This window comes from Fringilla coelebs, assembly GCF_963513975.1.
Source record: "Fringilla coelebs genome assembly, chromosome: 5".
Classification (NCBI taxonomy): Eukaryota; Metazoa; Chordata; class Aves; order Passeriformes; family Fringillidae; genus Fringilla; species Fringilla coelebs.
In genome coordinates, this window is record NC_140033.1 from 35,581,331 (window position 1) to 35,601,813 (window position 20,483).

The 20,483-nt window shown below is 35.2% G+C and overlaps 1 protein-coding gene across 5 annotated transcripts in view; it reads right to left on the reverse strand.

Annotated features, from left to right (window-relative positions):
- Nucleotides 1–228: 228 nt before the first annotated feature.
- Nucleotides 229–20,483, reverse strand: part of ZFC3H1 (zinc finger C3H1-type containing) — a 41,640-nt gene continuing 21,385 nt past the window's right edge. For all 5 annotated transcript variants that reach the window (XM_084206187.1, XM_084206186.1, XM_084206185.1 and 2 more), the window contains exons 17-35: nucleotides 19,843–19,974; nucleotides 18,842–18,963; nucleotides 18,186–18,287; nucleotides 17,716–17,832; nucleotides 16,643–16,826; nucleotides 14,748–14,934; nucleotides 14,154–14,348; nucleotides 12,009–12,246; nucleotides 10,762–10,867; nucleotides 10,472–10,670; nucleotides 9,840–9,934; nucleotides 8,840–8,950; nucleotides 6,499–6,603; nucleotides 6,238–6,403; nucleotides 5,483–5,583; nucleotides 4,270–4,371; nucleotides 3,639–3,678; nucleotides 1,195–1,257; nucleotides 229–1,069 (exon numbers count right to left, since the gene is read on the reverse strand). In XM_084206187.1, the coding sequence (XP_084062313.1) occupies nucleotides 932–1,069; nucleotides 1,195–1,257; nucleotides 3,639–3,678; nucleotides 4,270–4,371; nucleotides 5,483–5,583; nucleotides 6,238–6,403; nucleotides 6,499–6,603; nucleotides 8,840–8,950; nucleotides 9,840–9,934; nucleotides 10,472–10,670; nucleotides 10,762–10,867; nucleotides 12,009–12,246; nucleotides 14,154–14,348; nucleotides 14,748–14,934; nucleotides 16,643–16,826; nucleotides 17,716–17,832; nucleotides 18,186–18,287; nucleotides 18,842–18,963; nucleotides 19,843–19,974 (2,503 nt within the window). In that variant the 3' untranslated portion in view covers nucleotides 229–931. The remainder of the gene's footprint in view (nucleotides 1,070–1,194; nucleotides 1,258–3,638; nucleotides 3,679–4,269; nucleotides 4,372–5,482; nucleotides 5,584–6,237; nucleotides 6,404–6,498; nucleotides 6,604–8,839; nucleotides 8,951–9,839; nucleotides 9,935–10,471; nucleotides 10,671–10,761; nucleotides 10,868–12,008; nucleotides 12,247–14,153; nucleotides 14,349–14,747; nucleotides 14,935–16,642; nucleotides 16,827–17,715; nucleotides 17,833–18,185; nucleotides 18,288–18,841; nucleotides 18,964–19,842; nucleotides 19,975–20,483) is intronic.

The window sequence follows — 20,483 nt, forward strand, 5'->3', positions numbered from 1 at the left end:
AACTGTGTACCTGAGGCAAGGGGATGAAAAACACCCAAGGGGACAGATATTCCATCTCCACAATAGGCAGCTCAACCACATTTGCTTATCTCTTGATCAAAATAACAAAAGACAACAGATTTTTTTCTTTTTAAAGGTCAGCTTGTATTGAAAATATCTCTGTAAAAACACCTGTAATAGTGCAAGGTAATACCAAAACAAAACAGATAAATATTATTTTTCTTTAAACTGTTAAACTTTATTATAAATTAAAATTTCTTTACAAAAAATTGCACATAATTGACCACTCTTAGGTTCTGATGCACTGGCATTTGCAAAAGTTTCTTTAATCTTCAAGTTTAATAGTCTCTGCCATGAGTCCAATGCAGAAAAGGGCAGTAAGCAACCCTCTTAGAGCCTTCAAGTGCAAGAAGCATACTTGTGGCCACGGCAGTTACACTTTCCTTAAGAGCGGCTGCTTTTGTTTTAAATCCTGTAATGAAAAAGTCTCAAAAAAGGTTTAAAAAAGGAAAAAAACCCAAAATGGACTAGTTGCTTTTTACTGTAAACACAGCCCAGTAAATTAATCCCAAACACAGATCTCTCAGGCATCAGCGAGAGTGTCAAGTGAATCAGGAACAGCAAAACAAAGAAAATAGTAAATAAAAAGAAAACATAAAAAAATAAAAGTCTGTCATTTTGATTAACTATACTTACGTAGATGACGTTATGAGAATCTGGCAGGGCCCAGAAGCAAGGCCAGACAGGGAGTTCATGTTTCCAGAGGAAGGTCATGTTAATTGTTTCCAGGTTCAAGGAAAGCAGACTGGAGACTTGATATGCTCAGCAATACTCATCTGCCTTACATAGATCCTAGGGCATGGATCAGCCTGAAGAATCATTCAACTGATTTTGGCATTTTATAGGACTTATGGCTGACCATACCCAGCGTTCAGAGATTCTTGTTTTCTGTTCTGTAAGTGTTTAAATTTAAAAGCTCATCTAGGCTGACTCCAACCTCTTGGCACTTGGAAACTAGTTTTCTCAGGTTATCAGTTTTACCTCCTCCTGATGCTTCAAACAAGAGTTGCTGAAAGAGATGGGGAAGCAGATATAAGATTTAGCCAGAGCGTGAGCATCACCACATCTATGGATATGGGATATGCAGAGAATTTATATGAAACCTCAAACTTAATCATAAGGAGAAAACATTACATCTTTCCATAGTGTTGCACATAGAGGTAACTTCTGAAGGGCTCTCTGATATAAATGATGGACCTGTAAAACAAAGGCAAGTATTAAAAGTCAGCACAATTTCATGCACTCAAAATGAATTATTTGAAGCACAAAATCGCTTGCAATAGTTTTTTTTTTAATAGTTTTGATGTCAAGCATTAAACTGGTACTAAAAGCAAAGGCAAGTTTATCTCTGACCTTAATTCTGACCCTTGTATGAACATGATTAGTTACATGAGGACCTGCTATTTTTCTTCACAAGATTCTTGCCTCATTCATTGCACAGGATGGAACACATTCAGGGAATGAAGCAGCTTACTGAGTATTTCTTTCACCACTCAATATGTAGTCTCAAGTCGTGTTTATTGCATATCATCACAATCCTGCAATGAAAATAACTGTTTCATGGGCTTTTTTCCTTCAGCATCTATCTATCTATGCTTCAACAATCAGTATGAGACTTTGCAACTCTCAAACAAAATGGTTTTACCATTTTATGGCTCAAAATAGAGGACCAAAATGTTTAATACTAGTACTTACTCAAGTGTCCTTCAACTAATGGTATCTTAAGTCACAACTTCAATCAGAGTCACAAAGGGAAGTATTTGTTGGCATTTTAAATACTTGTACCCATTTTCATACTCTTTTAACAAACCTTTACATGACCTCTGAAGAAAATAAATGACAGGTTCTCCAGGAACAGGAAATCCAGAATCTGAATCACAATTCAAATTTAAACCAATATTCTACTTGTTTACTAGAAAATCCAGTTATCTGGAGCAATCAGTGATTTGTGTAAACAGTTTTAAGTGCTCACTACATCCCAGACCAAGATCCCCACAAAAACCCAACTGCACTGTGTGTGACTACTTAAGTGATTTTAGTGAGGATAATTAGTGAGGTGGTTGCAGAAGAAAACCACAAGATTTCTTCTGGGTGTAATCCAGCTACAGTGTTTCACATATGCTTTCATTTTAATTGCTTCATTTTCTTTAAGGGCCCTCTTTTTATGCATTTGACATATATTTTTCTAACCAAACAAATCAGAGCTATTTTCAGTCACCAGCCTTACTATAGGCAGTGTTTTAAGATGTAGTCCATCTAATACAATGACTGAAGCAGGGATCTGTGATTAATTACAGATTACACCAAACCATCAACACAGAGACAGAATTAAGGTTGAATAGGCAATCCAGCTTTTGATATCTCCAGACTTTGAGCTATTTGATCTAACAAAGTAATTTTGTTTAGGGGATGTTCTTCTTAAACATTCTAGGAGACCATAGAAAAGGAAAGAAAACATTTCATATGCGAGTCTAACAACAGCCATGCTACCCTTTATGGATCAGTTAAAGCTTTAATATTGATTCAGAAGACCACTGACAAAAAAAGAAGGATGCTAAGAGTAAGTCACTACGAGATGAAAAAAAACAGATACAGCAGAGAAGTAGCTCAAATACCACAAGCAAAAGATGAATCACAAATCCAGGGCATCGTGACAGCCCCCACCCTCAAATGCACTGCATCTTTTCACAGGTGGAAGAGTATTTTGAAGGTGACAGCAACAATACTAGGAAGATAATTCTATTTGAAAAGTGATGCAGTTGCTGTGCCGAAAATCCTCTTTTGCATTTTGACAGAGTGATATTTCCCTACTCCAAGTACTAGTAAGAAGACCTTTTATTTGGGGAAAAAGGAACTGGACTCTTGTGTGTGGTCAGGAACTATGGAAACCTCTTTTCATACACTAGTTTGGCAGACCCCACCCTTCCAACTACTTCACAGAATCAAAGAACAGTTCGGGTTGGAATGGATCTTACAGATCTCGATAACAAACCCCCTTGCAATGGGCAGAGATATCTTCCACTGAACTAGACCAGGTTGCTCAAAACCCCACCCAGTCTGGCCTAGCAACCTCATCCCTGGAAGCAATCTGTTTGTGTCTCGCCACTTCAAAATAAAGCTGGTTTTTCTAATATCCAATCTATCTCTCAGTTTGAAGCTATTCCCTCTCACCCTAGTATGACATGCCCTTGAAAAAAGTTTCTCTCAAGTTCTCTTGTCCACTTGTAAAGATAGTCACTAGCATCTTCCAGCATGAGTTGTGCTTTCCTCTGCTAGAACTTAAAATACAACAATCTCCTCCAGGTAAAAAGCAAAAAAAATGGGAGAAGAACACAGCCTTCCCATTATGGGAAAGATACACAGAAAGAGCATGCACTCATTATATAATCCATTCTACCTCAATTGTCAAAAACATTTCTCACACTTAAGGTACACATTTTGGTGTCTATAAACAAGAGTATTTCAACTAACTAGAAATCTTGGATTTACAAGATCATCATTGCTTTGGATAAAGCCAAGGAATGAGAAGTTTTACAGAATTTCATAATTACTCATTTTAGTACACTGTGTTGACTTACTTCTCTTTGTCCCATTAGAAAGCATTCGGCAGCAATGGCTCTGAGGAAAAGAAATATATAAAAACATTTATTCTTGAATTATTTTAAACGCCATTAATGGCAGAATACTGACTGTGGAATGGAATTACTAATTCCTCGAGAAGAAACTAACTTCCAATGAGATTAAGCTATTGTGAAAAGATAAAAATAGCCATTTTTTAAAAACAACCTTACATGAGCAAGACATTTCAGTGGTTCCCCATTATGAACAAACACTGAAGAAAAAGATCAGTTCAGCATCACTGGATAATGGAGAATACTGCGATTGTGATATATAAAGGGGAGGGGTAGAGAGGGGGAGACAGAAGTCAATAGTTGAATTTTAAAAGGCAACTTGTAAATACATAACTCATATTTAACTGCATAATATCCATTCACTTAAGTTTCCCCAAGAGGGAAATTTTCTTTCTCATTTTAAAGAAGTGACAGTATCTGTCTGCTGTAACCAAGTTACTCTCAAAATAATAAGCTAATGAAAGAGAACGTTCGAGTACAAGCCCAATTAGAAGGACATTTCAGATTTACCTTTGTGAAGTAAACCTTACAAACAAAAGCAATAGCTATGAAAACACATGTATGACTGTTGCATTACATTTTCCAGATGGCCAGGCATGTTGGGATATTATATGTAAACATCTTGGCTTGTAGTTTCAGAATCTGAACATTGCTCTCCTCCCAGTATCGCAGAAGCAGTCTGTAAAAGGCATTGATGAGAAAGGACCAGTGCTCTAATCACTTGGAACAGAAAAGCTATCCAAAGATAGAAACACATTACACAAAATACATTATACCTAAACTGAGTCAAGAGTTGCAAGTAGGGAAAAGCCCAAGCCACCATATACAATATTGATTTGATCATGCTCTCAGAACAAAACAAGTTAAGATACACTTTCAGAGAATAACTAACAAGTGTGAAATCAGAGAGAACACATGATCTTGGCACATTACAAGTGGATTCACTTTTAGCATGCATGAGGTGACTATACATTTGAAAAGAGACAAATTAGTTTTATAGTAATGGGGCTAGGGATAATATTCAGTCAGCTCTGCTCACCCATTTCATGCAGTATCAACACTAAGGATTGCAAGTTTCATCTAGACAGAATCACAACTTGGTTTAAAATGAAGCCATTCAACTTCATGTGCCAAAGGCAGGTGTGTCACACTCTCCCCCATGCCCACAACCACAGGTGAGCCTTGCTTTGAGTTCTTTGGGGTCACTGTTGATGATGAACAGTGTTTTGGGACTTCCTAATAGTACTCAAATATTCATGCATTCGGTGCACCTGAACACAGTAAAATATGGACTCTCATCCTGGCAGAGCACATTTTGAAATACTGTTTAAGTAAGAGCCAGTGCAATGCTTATATTAATTGGCTGTTTTCCATCACATTTCCATAAAATTATGATTTATCATTGCTAAATAAATGTCAAATTAAGCCTTCAGCTAGCACTGTTATAGACTGGTATATCCACTTTTATCTATTCTAGAACTATACTTCTAATAGATCATCAAGTAACAACAAGATTTTAATATACATCTGATGTTTCTCTACCCACTTTTGAAGTCATCATGTACAATGCAGAGTTAATTTCTGTATAATTATAACCTGTCTGTAGACAGAACAGAACGTGGTCAAATCTAAGACTGAGGTGATGTCAGAAGGCACAATATGTCTCAAGCAACATGCAATAACAGAGGAATAGTTTTACTTCTGTAGTAGAAAGCAAATCATGCATAGCTTGCATAAAAAAACAATAGTTATGTTGACCTCCTGCCTTAATTGAAAGTATTTTTACATACCTCAGTGCAAGTCCAGGATTAGTAGGCATGGTAGAACAAAACCGTTCCAAGGTTTTGGAATGCTGAGATTTTGGAATGCAGCTCAAATAAAAAAGAATTACCTGTAGAATTTGAATTATAAATATTAATCCACTTCATAGTCTTATTTTGCTAAGAATAATGGTATGATAAACTATGAACACTATGACTAAAATGAGTTGCCACCTTCAAACCTTATCCCTCAAGAGTACATAAATCAATTTGTATAATATGAATTTAGTGTCAAGTTGCTAGCGCCACCTATTTCAGTCCTTCTAGCCTGCATTTAATATATAAAGATAAATGCACTGTTTGTTAGCAAAATGAGATTTAAGATTTCTGTAAGCTTTATTCTGTCTGTATAAGTGCTCAACTTTTCCCTCCTACTTCATTTCCTCTGTTTCTCAACCATTACAATTTCTATGATCAAAACTCTTTCCATAATGCAGACCCCTCTTCCTTCCCTCACCAATTTTCTCTTTTCTCTAGAAAAAGATCATTTTTCATTACCATGTCATAAAGTTTCTCTTTGCATTACAGGACCTTTATTTGAAAAGGCCACTTTTCAAACAGATACTCTCCTGCTCAGAACACTACTATACTCAGACACTTCCTTCTTTTTCTAGCTCTCAGTGTTCATATACTGGCGCTGGACTTGAACAAATAGATTACAGGTACCTGCTAACAGGTCATCAGCCACTTTGTTTAACTAAAACTGCCCACAGACACATTTTTACCTTATTATGAAACTCATAATTGGTCCAATAATCAGCAGTACTAAATGGAATTGGATACTGTGTGGGGACTGTCACCAGACATCTGTTCACTAGATCAGTAAAAAGCTTGAATTCTTGAACTTTGTTGCTGGATTCAACAACTTTGCTATTGAGAAAAACAAGGTAACTGGAAGAAAAAAAAAAAAGAAAAGAATAAAGATGGTTCTGGTAGTGTTCATGTAATAGTTGAGATTAATTAACTTTCTTCCCTTAAGAACTTACTCCAACCAAATGTTCTGAACAGTTTCCTGCTGCATCACTGCCCCCAGAGCTGCTTCATAAGCATCCAGTGCTTCACCAACACTTGCATGAAGAGACTGGCACAAACTGTTTAAAATAAAAAGATAAAAACTATTGTGTGTAATAATGACACAATTAAGTATTTCCCATTCTCAGATACAACAAAAAAAAACAGTGTTTTCAGCTTAACTTTATCATGGACTAATTTATCAGTCAATTTATTAGAATGGGTAAGTCTCAAAAGCAGGCAACAAGGAATAATAAAACAACCATGAAGTTTGAAATACAACCCTTAAAAATAAATATTACAAACTATCTTCTAAGCCTATAAAGAACCATTTACAAATAGGAATGCTCTAATTGCTACAGAATATGGAAACAAGTCTTGAGTTTCCATTTCAAGAGCTCCTGAACAATACATTTTGAAGTCCAATTACAGCCACTTGAGAAATAGTATCACTCTTTGGCAACAAAGTTAGTATTTTGAAACAAATATTACCAGGCTCTGGGATAGAAACATACTGATTGCGTCAGAGGGGAAAAAAAACCTGACAAGAAAGGTCAAAAAACCCACCCTTTTTTTCAACAGATTCTCAAAGAAACACACAGTTAGACCAACACACAAGACCTAATCAAAGACAGGAGCAGACACATTCTTAGATCAAGATACAGTGAAAACTCCATATTTCAAAGTGTAACATAAGAATGAAAAAAAAGAGTAAGGCTTGCAGTAAGAAATGAGGGGGAAAATCTAACAACCTCATAAAGAAGGAGTATGCAGAATATATAAAGTAAGATAGGGCTGACCTTGCTACCAAGCCCTCCTGACTAAAGTTACATAATCTGCACATGATTCTACTCCTGCTTTCCCACAGGAATTTTAAACTAAATCACCTATTTGCTACTCTTTCTAAAATAGCGTGTGTATGCATTTGTGTGCATGCATTTGTGTGCAAACACACATGTGCAAACACAAATGATCTTTCAAAGTAGAATATTGTTACAAGACCTTTAAAGCTTTGCAGATTTCAATCTATTTTTAGTTGGTAAAACTGAACTTTCATGTTTTTGGTCCTCCATACCTGAAGAAAGGTAATATAGATACACAGGGCCAGGTACCTAGACACTTACTGCAGCAAAATAAAATGAGAAACACTCAAGTATTAGCTCTGCAAGTAATTTACATACTTATTTCAAGAACATTTCTTTTCCCTCCTAGAAAAAGGTGCTAAAATACTGGAGCATCTGAGCTTAAGTCGGCACACTTTGTGACTAAATAGTGACCTCAAGTGTGCTAGTTTCTACTGTGCCAGTGCCAAACCCGAAACTGAGCTTGTCAAGAAATATTTTGTTAAGAAACAAAATTAATAAGTATTTAAGTTGGAAAGTAATAAACAATGCAAAAAATCCTATATATCTTTATATAAGGTTTTGATCAAATTTTCTTGAAAACTATACATTTTACCTGTAACTTGTCCACCAATTAAAAACAATAAGCACTAGTGTTGAAAAAGTTCTGAGGATTTTCGCTCAGTATGTGAAGCAATATCATCCTTGCCCTTTTACTTATCTGAAAAGCCAAATAGCTACTTGTGAAGACTAAAACCCAGACCATGAAATGGTCAACTTCTTTAACAGTGTAAGCCAGCACCTCAGTAACCACAGTTAAGTAACTGGTGTAAGTTACAGAGAGCTAATAATGTCGTCTCTGACAATCCTGTATACTGCTGCTATCTAAAAGAATGATGGAAGAAATAGGAAAAAAAAAAAAGAAAAAAGATTGTGTGTACATGACAAAGACATGTTCCTTGCTCCTTTACAACCTCTCATGGAGGAATAGGTCACTCTCTTCAAAGATTACTTTGCTGTGGAGCTAACAATGAGTCAAGGAGCTCAGGAGAGGGGCTGATCTCAGGGGAGATCAGGACTAAACAGAATGGAAACTTTTATAAAGTAAAGCTATTGTAAAATAAAAAGGAGACAACTGAAAGCCAAGAGAAAGAAAAACACTACTAGTAGCAGCAACCTAAACCAAAAGTAAAACAAAAATAATTTTGAGATGAACACACCCATCACCATTCCTATAGGTCAGAACTTCTGAAAGATTTCTCAAGTGGAAAATTTAAGCTGACATGCAACTCAGTTTTATAAAATTATCTCCGTTGTGCAGCAGGCCAGTAGGTTCTCTAAGGACTAGCCAATCATTTATTCAGAGAATCCAAAGCAATACACCCTTAGGCAAGTAATGAATACTCTGCTTTTGAAAACACAATTTTACTCAGACACAATAGCTGTTTCTCAAAAATTCCTGGGAAAATCTCACCAGTAGATCTGCCACAGATATGGGATTTGCTGGTTAACAACATCATCTGTAAGATGTTCTTTATAGAGAGGTGATGTAAATTCAATTGGCATTGGAAAATTCAAGAGATATCTACAAGAGAAAAAAAGTAGTAGTAAACAAGAATAGCCTTCTAAATTGAAGAATCCTATGTAGGTGTAACATTCAGTTACAAAGTCCAGTTCATGAAAAATACTTAAAAAAAAATGCACTTCTCCTAGATTTCAGTTTAATTCTACCCAGATAAAATCTGTACAGAAAGCATTTCACAGAAATACAGAATTAATAAAGAAGGCATTCACTCTCATTATATACAAAGTTAAATGTTGCCTTACATGAGAGAATCTCTTCTTCCTTCGTAAAATGCATCAAGTACGTAAACAAACATAAGCAAGAATAATATCTACCACCTAACTTAGAGATAAAGACATTTCAAAAGCTCATCTGAATGAGCTTTAGCATGGAAAGCTTTTGCTTTGAAGACCCTCACAAGCATCATAGGGAACCTGCAGATTTCAAAATTTCTGTCTTTCAACTAGGTGCTAAATTCCAGGGGAAAATCATCAGGATACATATGAAACCTGTATCTTCTCAACAATAATCTAATTAATAACATGCTGCACCTCTTGAAGGAGGTCTTTTTCAAGTGCCTCAACAGTGTACTTTAGATATGTAATTTTAGGCTCCTAGTGCTAGGGGGGAAAAAACTCAAAACCTAACTTTGGTGTATATATATGATTGATTTTCATTACTCAAAATCCAGACACTCAACTTTTTTGGTGTTTTATTTTTAGATGCTCATGGCTCTAAAAATTAGTGCTTATGCAAAAACAAGTGTAAACCTTATGTCAAATCACTATTCACTGAAGTTTTGGCAAAACACGCCATGCTAAAAAACAAGAGTTTAAAAGTTCTAGATAATGTAATTAAAGAAAATGCCAGTATTTCCAAAACTTAAATTAAAATATTATTCTAAACGTACCTTAAGAGATCCATGGGACCATGCTCTTGGCATGTATTCTCAAAGAAAGCTGCCACGAAATCTTGCAACAGTGGAAGAATACTGCTTGACCTTTCCTGTTTTGTTGTTTGGGTTTGTTTTTTTTTTTAATTGGAAAAAAAAAAAATCAAACATCAACCTGAATATGGTGAGACTAATATAAGCAAACATCAACCTGAATACGATAGGACTAATATAAGCAAAATAAATTACAAGTGGTGTGTCTATCTTTGCAATGCTCCATTGTCTTCATTTTCTCACAAATAAAGTTTAAATGGGGCAGTCAGCAGTAGAAAGAAGCTGAAAAAATATTACAGGGTGTGCTTTTACTTTCTGTTATTCTTGCTTAAGGATATGACTAACACTGAATTAGAACAACAATGATTATAAATCTATGATTTTAAGTAATTGCTAAATTATATTTTATCGTGTCACTTGTCTTGCCAATATATATATTTTTATATATTACACTTTTCCTATTTATAGGAAGGCGTACTAGACATTACAAAAATACCACTAGTTGAACCAATTTTGTAACATTTTTAAACAATACACTAACCCTAAACTTTGGACAGCTAGCAGACCAGCAAGCAAATTTCGAAGTGGAGTATTACCTGTGAAACAAGAAATTTACACAACCGATAAAAAATTTCTGCATTCTGAGGATTCTTCTCAAAAGCTCCAATCCACACCTTGTGGGCATTTTCACTCTGCTTCATCTGCAAATACAAGGTGGCCAAACTCTCCAAGAGCTGACAATTGTTAGGGCAGAGCTCCAATAAAGACCTACAAAGTTCTGCAGCAGACTCCCACCTTAAAAAAAAGTAAAGGTTAAAAGTTTACCAAAAAAAAAAAAAAAAGAAGAGTCAAGTACTCCAGTAAAGAATGTCTTCAAACACCTTACCTCTCAAGAAGTTTCAGCAAAGCTATCATGTTCATATAGAGAGGAAAGCAGGTAGCTATTCTTTTGTCAGCCTCAAGGCTTTCATCAGTACATGTTTTGACTGCATCTTCAAAACAAAAGTAAAAAACAAAGCCTTTACACCTGAAATAGTGTCAAAGTTATGTGAAGCCTTAACATAATAATATGTCTCCTTGAACATAAGGAAAATACAAAAGTGTGAAAAGATATTTCTTAGAGTGCTTTTTTTTTAAATTATTAGAAATAGGTGATCATCTTTGGAAAAGCTCTCATTACTTATCACCACAGTGCAAAGACAAAGCTTTCAGTTTCATCTCTTACTCCTTTTAAAAATAGGAAACATCCTACCAATGAAACATTAAAGCCATCTCATAGACAGAAGTATATCCCTAGATTTAAAATCACATTGCAGGATTTTCAGCGTAGCTGCTGAAAGCTATTGAGGCAAAAGCTAATGCAGTATATTCCTTTTCTCCCCAGCACAACAAAAAGTCATCCAACAATGAACACCCCATTACCATAGCTAGACTGCCTCCACTCACACAGCTGGGCTACTCCATTAATCCTTGAGTATTTCAACACTGCATTATTTTCTCAGTGGCAACTCCACACTGCTTCTGGCTAACCACTTCATATTGACATTTAGAAATACTATATAACAGTATTTGCCTGCTACTATGAAGTCTACCTCTGGCAGCACTACCATAAGTGAAGAACTCAATTTCTTCTATTTTCATTTTTCATTTTAAAAAATTTATTCAATTTACCTGAACTGTGAATTAAGATAAACACATGCATTGTTCTGCCTCTTTTAATGAAATACACCAATATTCCAGGAAAGTTACTTCCCCATACACATATCCTACTGAGGGGAAAAAGGATAAGAAAGAATGACAGCTGAAGCTTGGCTATATGCTTGCATAAACCCAAGAAACTAGCAATGTCATACAATCACAAGACACTGACTGGTCTTTTTCTCTGAACTACCATATTCTACCAAGATAAAGCTGTGAGTTGAAACCACAGATGAACAACTCAAGAGTGTTGGTTAAGCACCCAAGAATGTGGATTTTCCTCACTATTCTGGTTAAATCAAATGCGATATTCACTGGATTAATTCAGTGGCTTAACATAGTCATCAGCACTGACTTGAAATTCCAAAGTTGAATAATACTTCTTGAATTACAAGATGAGAAGAATGTATTAAATATTTACCACCTTAATCTTACCTTCAAACATAGCTAAAAGTGTATCAGGATCAGTCTTCACATCTTGAACTGTCTGCCATGGTATTAAAAATGGCTCTTTGTGCACAATCCTTGAAGGACTGACATTAGCTGGATCATAGAACTTGACTGGGAGAACACCAAATTCAATTAGATGTATGTAAGCCAGCCAAGCCAAGCAACGGTCACTTGCAGTAAGGTGTTCTGATATTATCTTTTCATTTGCTGATTTTAAAGCATTCTGGAAAGGTTCAAAGAAATACATTACATTTCAGTCACAAAGTCTTTAAGAAGGGGAAAAGAAAATAGGAAGAATAGGTTTTAATATTCTCAAAACTTTCCCAGAGAGAAGACAGGAACTAATTCTTTATGTAAATCAGAATCATATTCAGCTCACGTGAATGTGCGGCTATTCAAATTATGCACAGTTTGTAGTAAAAGATTCAGAAAAACCACAGAAGATTGCTATTGCAAAAAGTGAAGAGACACTTGGAAAACACGCATCTCCCAACAGGTGTTCATGCCATTTTCCTGCTTTTTTCTCCTATTCCTTCCAGTTCCATAGCAATACAGCAGCTCTAGAAACAACTCATCTACAACCTGGAGTCAACTTGCTATATCCTACTAGGTTTTGTGCATTTCGGGCTGTTTGGTTTGCTTGGGGTTTTTGTTTATTAAATTCTAGTTATAAGGCTACTAAGTTACACCTATTAAAGTCCACCATCTCTAGACGTATTTAAAAAAATGTTTTGGAAACCTTACTGAGAACAAGGATACTACTTCAAATTTTTCTACTAGTCATATGCAAAGATAGAATAGCTGAGTTAGAGTAGGAGATACTAAATAAAATAATTACAGCATGCAATTAAATAAAGTCTAAACACAATTTCTTTCTAAAACACAACAGAAACTCAGGACTAGAGATGTGCCAACATTTTTCTGGGCAAACACAGTATGATCAAAGAACGCATTTTTCAAGAGAATTAATCTACTTGCAAATTTATGCAAAATTCAGCAGAAGACATGTCCTGAAGTTGGTGAAAACTGGTGTTTCAAAAGCATTTCACTTAATACTTGAAAAATAAGTCCACAAAATACTTGAAAAAAATTGCTTTCAAGTTTTCCTATATCCACTGCTATCTACTCTGAAGTAGCAATTACTTCAAAATTATTCTCTCTGAAATACAATTAAATGATCTCTTGCAAAGCCATCTTTTTGAGCTATCCATTTCAGATTAATTTGGAAAAAAAAAAACTTCGACTTTTTGATGATGCTTTGCAGAAAGGTGAGGGTAACGAACTAGTGTAATTCTCCCTGGATTTCCATGTTGATCTGACAAAACCAGTTTTTTCTTCAGATCCCTGCTCTTTTTATGCATCTGGAGTTACATTTCTCAGTACATTTAGGGAAAGCCAGCACAGCATTGTACTTTCTCAATCCAACTGGAGCCAGACAAACACCTGAGGTTCTCAAACTCTGAGGGCAGTGACAGGCTGCAGCAAGCAACAGGTGGCACCTGCTGGCAGGAATGAAACAACCTGCAACTGAAAGGACAGAGCTCCCACTTGGGAGAGGGTGATGTCCATTTCTCACCTTCAGCCACCACTTTTATCACCGATGCAAGAGTTAACAGTCACCTAAATTACTTCTATAGTCATAGTTCTGGCCTGAGATAACTCAATGACTTCAGAGTTGACAGGAGCAATAAAGTCTAGTTTAACAGTCTCCAGATTTTAGAGTAGGGCAATACTGTTAGATGATTACTATGTTCTTTCCCAAGAACTACTGGTTTGATAATTTCTGTAACAATTTTGAAAACCTGAGGCAATACTCTCAGACCTTTCACTGCAAAAACCTGATCTATAGTTTACAAGAAACCAAAAAAATAAATATCTCCCTGGGAATTATTTTAAGGTGTAGTAGCCTAGGCTATTAGCTACACAAACCAAAAAAAAGTAGGCAACAAAACCCTCAAAGCTATATCCAGCTTTTACAATGGCATCATTGCTCAAAGCAGAAGCCTCTACTTGTTGAAAAAATTCTCCTAAAGGAAGGCACTGTTCCACTAAAGTTCAAACTACCACAGTCACACACATTAAAAAGGTGAAGCTATGAAAACACTCCTGGGGTAGTAACTTGGAAGTTACCTGCAGCAGAACAAGAGCATTCTGATGTCTTCCTGTAAACAGGCTTAAATGAACCCTGTAGAGGAGAGTCTCCAGCAACTGAAAGGACACAAGATTTGGGTTTTCTCCTCCTCCTCCTGTCACTTCCATTAGGAACTGTAGCATCCTCCCACATACATAGTCTTTTCCATCAAAGGAATTCTCCAAATTCAAAAACTAGAGAGAAATAAATAATAGTAACAACAATCACAAAACAAGTAAAGCTTCTAGGTTAAGGTTTAAAAATCACACAGATAAACTTCAAGTAATGCCTTTTGCTATCTTATCACACCAAATTTTCATATTAAACCTCAAAAGATACCACTTTTAATAGTACAAGAACACCCATGTTTTTCAATCAATTTAACACACGGACTTTAAACAACTTTTACTACCTGAGAAAAAGTGATGATTTCTACACATAACCTGCAAGAACTCGAAGTTTCATTTTTAACTTCTGAGTTTTCCAAAACAGTGCTTTTTATTTGACACTTTCCCTGTCACGCATGCTGACTTTAGAGTAGAAAACACACACTTATAAGAACATTAGATATATACTTTGGAATTTTTACTTACTGTCCACCAAATTTGATAAGAGGGAGCATATTCCACTGCTGTTTCACACATTTCCTGTATCTCTTCCTTGGTTCCTCTTTTTGAGAAAAGTTTGAGGTAATGACACCAAATTTCAGGATTTTCTTTGTTGCTCTCCAGGGCTCGAGCCAAAACATTTAAAGTAGAATCTAAACACTCAGATGATGAGCTGTAAAATTAAATATTGAAAAAAGGACTCACATCAGCTGTGTTAGTATTATGACTCCCATAGTATCAAATATGAAAATGGATGCTTTTAATTTTGGAAGTCACATACAGTATCTTTTCTTAAACATCGTCCTTTACTATCAAGGTTTCAAAGCTTCAGCAAGTTTTTAAGTTTCAGAGGTTAGGAGGTACAATTATCATAGTGCACAGAAATAAGTATTCTATGAAGACTGCCAATTCAAATAAAAGAGTCCAAATTAACTGAAAATTGGTAAGATTGAGCTGTAAGCAAAGTTCTCAAACTGCAAGTATATAAAGGCATTTACATCATACAGGCTTAAGAACTTAAGTAGCTATTTTAAATGGATAGTAAATAAATATTTACTTTCTACAGCCATTAAATATAAGCCTTTATTTCAGCATATCAAACAGGTTCTGTCTCTAAGACATTAAAAAAATTGAAATTTTATTTTTTGAAATAAATCCTGAGATAATACCCACCAAGTAATATAAGAGTAGCTGAAATAACTGACTATACTGCAAGCCATAGAGCTGAGCTTTAATTCATAAATACATCTTCCATAAAACCACAGAATGCTTCTGAAGTCCCACTTATTCTGAAAACATCTTTAGAAATTATTTTGCATGGACATTTATGAGAAGAAATATACTTATATAATAGGTCTCAAAAAACCCCTACCACAGTTAACCATGCATAAATTTGAAACTTTCCCAATCCCAATCCCACTACTTGAGGAAGTAGGAATGGGAGAGGTGGCTGTTTTAAGAAAAGGATGCATATCTTCCACTAGGTTTTCTTCCTTCTTTTCTTGATTGTTTCCCAAGTACACTTACATTTACAAAGCATGATCTTCTGATGCTGCTACTTGCTGGTAATACTTCGATTAGTGCCCTTTCCAGTTCTACCCCTTCTATTGTTCAGGCACCTACTGATGCAGTTTAACTGATTTTTCCCTATATTTCCCACTATCCACAGTTTAAACAAGGCTTTTAAAGCAGAGCTGCTCCTCTTCATTCTCCTTGTTTCCTGCTACAGTTGCTCAACTGTACCTCACTATTAAAACTGAAGTCAATCAGCATAATGGATGAAACCATCCTGACAGAATTCCTATTCAAATGATCTGATTGCCAACAGAAACATGGTACCCTACAGCATAATTTTAAGGAAGAGAAGCTAGAGAAACTCAGGAAACTCAAATTAAAAAAAAAAAAAAAAACAAAACCACAAAATAAGAAACCAAGTGCTCAACTGCATGATTTCTACAGGGATAAAACCAACCATCAACTGTACTTGTAAGAAAGATGGCTGATAAACGTAGTTTCAAACATTATTTCAACCATTCACTCTGTAGGGGAGAACGATTTGAGTTCACTGACCCACTTTTACTGCTGGAAGTACAACAATTCAACTGTAATCTTACGAAGAGCACTTTTCAAACATGAACAATTACTTCTCCCACACTACTTTCCAGCAATTTCAATTCCGTAAAAGAATCTACCCAAAAACAAACCATCAACATAATTTATTACTCATATACTGGTGCTAAATACAGTAGGAAATATAATCCTTTTTTTAACCTGCTTAATTATTTGTGGCATTGTTGAAGAAAGTTCTCTAAAATCAAATAGGAAACTTGATCACAGCAGCAAGGGCAAATGTAGCAAGGTCTCAAATGTAACAGACATACCCTTCATTTTGATTCAAGTATTTATATGCAAGTTTAATCCAAAGCTGTACATCACAGGGGTTTTCTTGGACACTTGCTTCCAAGTTGGAAATGTCATCAGTCTCACTTGTAAAATACCGGACATCATCTGGAGTCACCACAGTATCAAGGACTGGAACTCTTTTTTTATGTTCTGTGGGATGGGCTGTAAATAATAGACAAATTTTTTTTAAAAGAAAATTTTCTTTTTAAAACAGTAGTGACCTGTAACTCTCACAAGAGGTAGCATTTATGTATTTCAAGTATATCCATTGATCACAAGTAAACAGCATTACCTCAGGACCCTTCAAATTGTATGGTTTCTAGAGACCTGGTTATATTCCAAATGTGAAGGAATGGAAGTATTAGCAGTAATAGCTGCCTTAATCAACAGACACCAACTAAGGCAGGCAGCATTAGGAACTAGACACATTTGACAAAGAAAAATTTATCTCAATGACGAGTCTCAAAAAATCCTTTTTAGAAATTTGCTAATAAATCCTAAAGCTCCTACCTGCAAGAGTCACATGTGAAATGCTATCAGGTTACTGATGCTCTAGCAGCTTCCAAGTCTCAAATGCTTGCTTAACCACAGCTTTTTTTAACTCCTGACCTCACACCAAACACAAACTCTGTACAAACTCAAGGTAACTGAACACTGATGTTTTACTATTTAAAGTTCAGGGGGAGCGGGCAGGAGAAAGCAGGGCTGTTGATGCAAAATAAAACTTTTTAAAAATCCTAATGGTATATCGGCAAGGCTGAAACATTCTAGGGAAACAGTTCCATATGGTCCTTTTAAGAACAGGCAATTAGACAGTCCACCCTCACTTCCAGTCACATTAAAGAAAAAACCTAATAGAATTACAAGTGTAGGTCAACTTTTACCCAAAAATTTATGCAAAATAAAGTCTTCATACAGGAAATATAAAAAAAAGAAAACTATTAAAAGCACTGGTTTTCTCAAAAAGCCCTTTAAAAATCAAGTGTTAGAAACAGGTGTGTGGGTTTTTTCCTCTGGTACTCATTTAAAGGGTGCCACACATCCAGATTACCATATTTAATAGGTCCAACAAACTGTTCCTCTTCACTGCTGCTACTATCTAACAGAGGCTTTCTCCAGTACTTTGGTCTCCATTTCCTTTTCTCTTTCCAAGTTGTATGTGGAGGTGCTGTAAATAAAGTAGTAAAAATTCTTTCACTTTTCTGTATTCAAGAGCGAAACATTTTTCCTAATAAGGATTTTAGATAAAGATTCTGTGAGTTCAAGAGAAGTGCATAAATTTCAATACTACTTACTTAAAATTTATTGTGCTTAAGTGCATAAATAAATTCTACAAATGGAACTCCAAAACTGTTGTATTATTGCCTTAAACTCTGTAGACTTTGTTACCATAATCAGAACTTATAATACTGAGATAAATAAATTATATTAAAATATATTCTTTGTTTACAAAATCATCAAGGTACTTATATAGTTTTTACCCATTTATATATACTGTATTTAATCTACTGAGCTACTTACTGTGACTTTTACTCTCGTTGACGTTGCTGGCCAGAAGAACAGCCATCTGATCCACTGACATACGATCTCTGTTTATACCAAAAAGTTTTTCAACATATTTTTCTGAAACAAGAATATGTGCAGCTTAGGTAAGCATATAGATTAAAACAGTTAAGTAACTTAACATCAATTTAACACAATCTATGATAAATTTATGAACTATGTCTGCCTTAAGAGGCAGGGTAATCTAACACACTAGCACAAAGAAACAAAAAATAAGCAAGTTCTGTTTGGCAACTTGCCTATATGGCAAAGGCATTGTTATAAAACTCCAGCTCCACTGAAACTGACCTGAAACAGGTCAGTCCAGTAGTTACAGAAAGAACTGAGGAAGGAGAAAGGTAAAGATTCCATGCTCACTGCTCCCCAACACCGTGAATCCCAGCAATACTTTTTTTAAATTAAATGTTCCTCAGAGCAGTGATTCTTTTCTTTCTGTAACACACCAATGTAACTACCAACTACAAAGGATTGAAATGGACAACTGAAGAAACTTCATATAGCTGTATCTTATATACTGCTTCACATGAATGTCCTTGCACCTAGAGCTTTTAATGAAACTCATTCCCTTCAGAAAATAATTTTTAGATACAAAAGAGAACAAAAGACTCAATAACCTGTGGCAGTGCTGATTTCCTCATCAGTGCTTTTTTCTGAACAGCCAATCAGTTCCAAATTGTAAGATAGAATATCCTGAAAGAGCTGCTTACGGCTAAGAGTGCAATCTTTCATGTGCTGCCTAAAACAAATAAATAAGCAATCAATACATTTATCATAGCAACAAAATATTAAGAAAGTTTTAGTACACACTTGAGTGAGGCATAAAAAAAACCCAATACCCACAGAAAAATTATTGTTTGCTTTGAAATTTGGTTAAATGTATCTGGGCTTTTTCTAAGCTTAAGCCTAGAGCACAGTATTTAGAACTTTCCAGTTCAAATAAGGTAACTGTAAGAATTGGATATCACTTTATATCTTAAAGAGTCAGTGGTCTGATGACAGCAGCTAAAAGCTGATTCAGAATAAAGTTCACTCCTATTTTACCAGTAATTAGGTTTCCATATTGAGTTAATTCCTAACCAATTCATATTCACTTTTATATATATGCACAAAATCAACAAACAAATGATTTTCCAATACAATTAACTCCAGCCCTTAAAGAAACAAACTTAGCCAGTACTTTTCCAGGAAACTAGAATTACACTACAATATTATTGGTTTTTCACTTAATCAGTTATTTGGTATACACTTTTCATATCAAATGTGCTTAACAGTATCAACCACTATCTAAGGTTCTACAAGTTGAAGTTATGCTGAAGTCGTATATAACCAGATCCATCTGAATTACTACAAAAATTTTAAATATTCTTTATCAGGCCATACTACTTTTCTAAATTTACATCTAAAGAGCCACCCCTTTCTTCATGGCTTAGTTGAAAGGGGTTTTTCTTCCAACTAAGTATCTGTAATAGAATATTAAAAAAAACCTTGTCTAGAACTTGTGCATAGGATAACATATCCAGATCTTCCAAAAAGAAAACCATACTTATTTCAGACTCAGAGTCAGACATCTTGAAGAGAGGTTTAGTTTAAGCCATGACAATAAAAAAGAACTTACCACTGACAGTCATCATCATTACACGTGCCTGTCAAATCAAAGCGGCAGAAACACTGTTTTGGCTCAATCATATTGCTATACGTTATTGAACTGAGGTACAGCTTTTCCTTGGTACGAAAATAAGGACTAAACCTAAAATGAAACAGCAAATTATGGTCATGAAGTACACAAGGCAAGATATCCATTTTCTAAAAAAAGTAATTAAAAATCACTCACAGTATTAAATCTCATTATTTCCAAAACCCTGCTACTAACCAAAAGCATCATTAACCTACAGGCTAAGAACAAGGTAAAAACAAGAGTGAGAGGAAAGGAACAATGGAATACTTCTCAACCTAATTAAGTTTTCCTCTAGCATTCTCATCTCTTTAGGTGCAGAACTTCATTAATACGAAAACAGGAGTGGAGTAAATACTCAGTATGGAAAACAAACTACTGAAAGTGAATTTCAGTAGTTTATAGAAAATCTCACGATCAAATCAGCATTAAGACCAACATCAAATAGAAGTGTAAAGATAACTGTTAAAGACTAATTTGAAGAAACAGTAGGAAAAAAACAAACAATTCAGCCTTTGAACACATAAACAGAACCAGTCTTAGTCTAGCAGACTAATACTTCTTTTAAATCTTTAGCTGAAGTT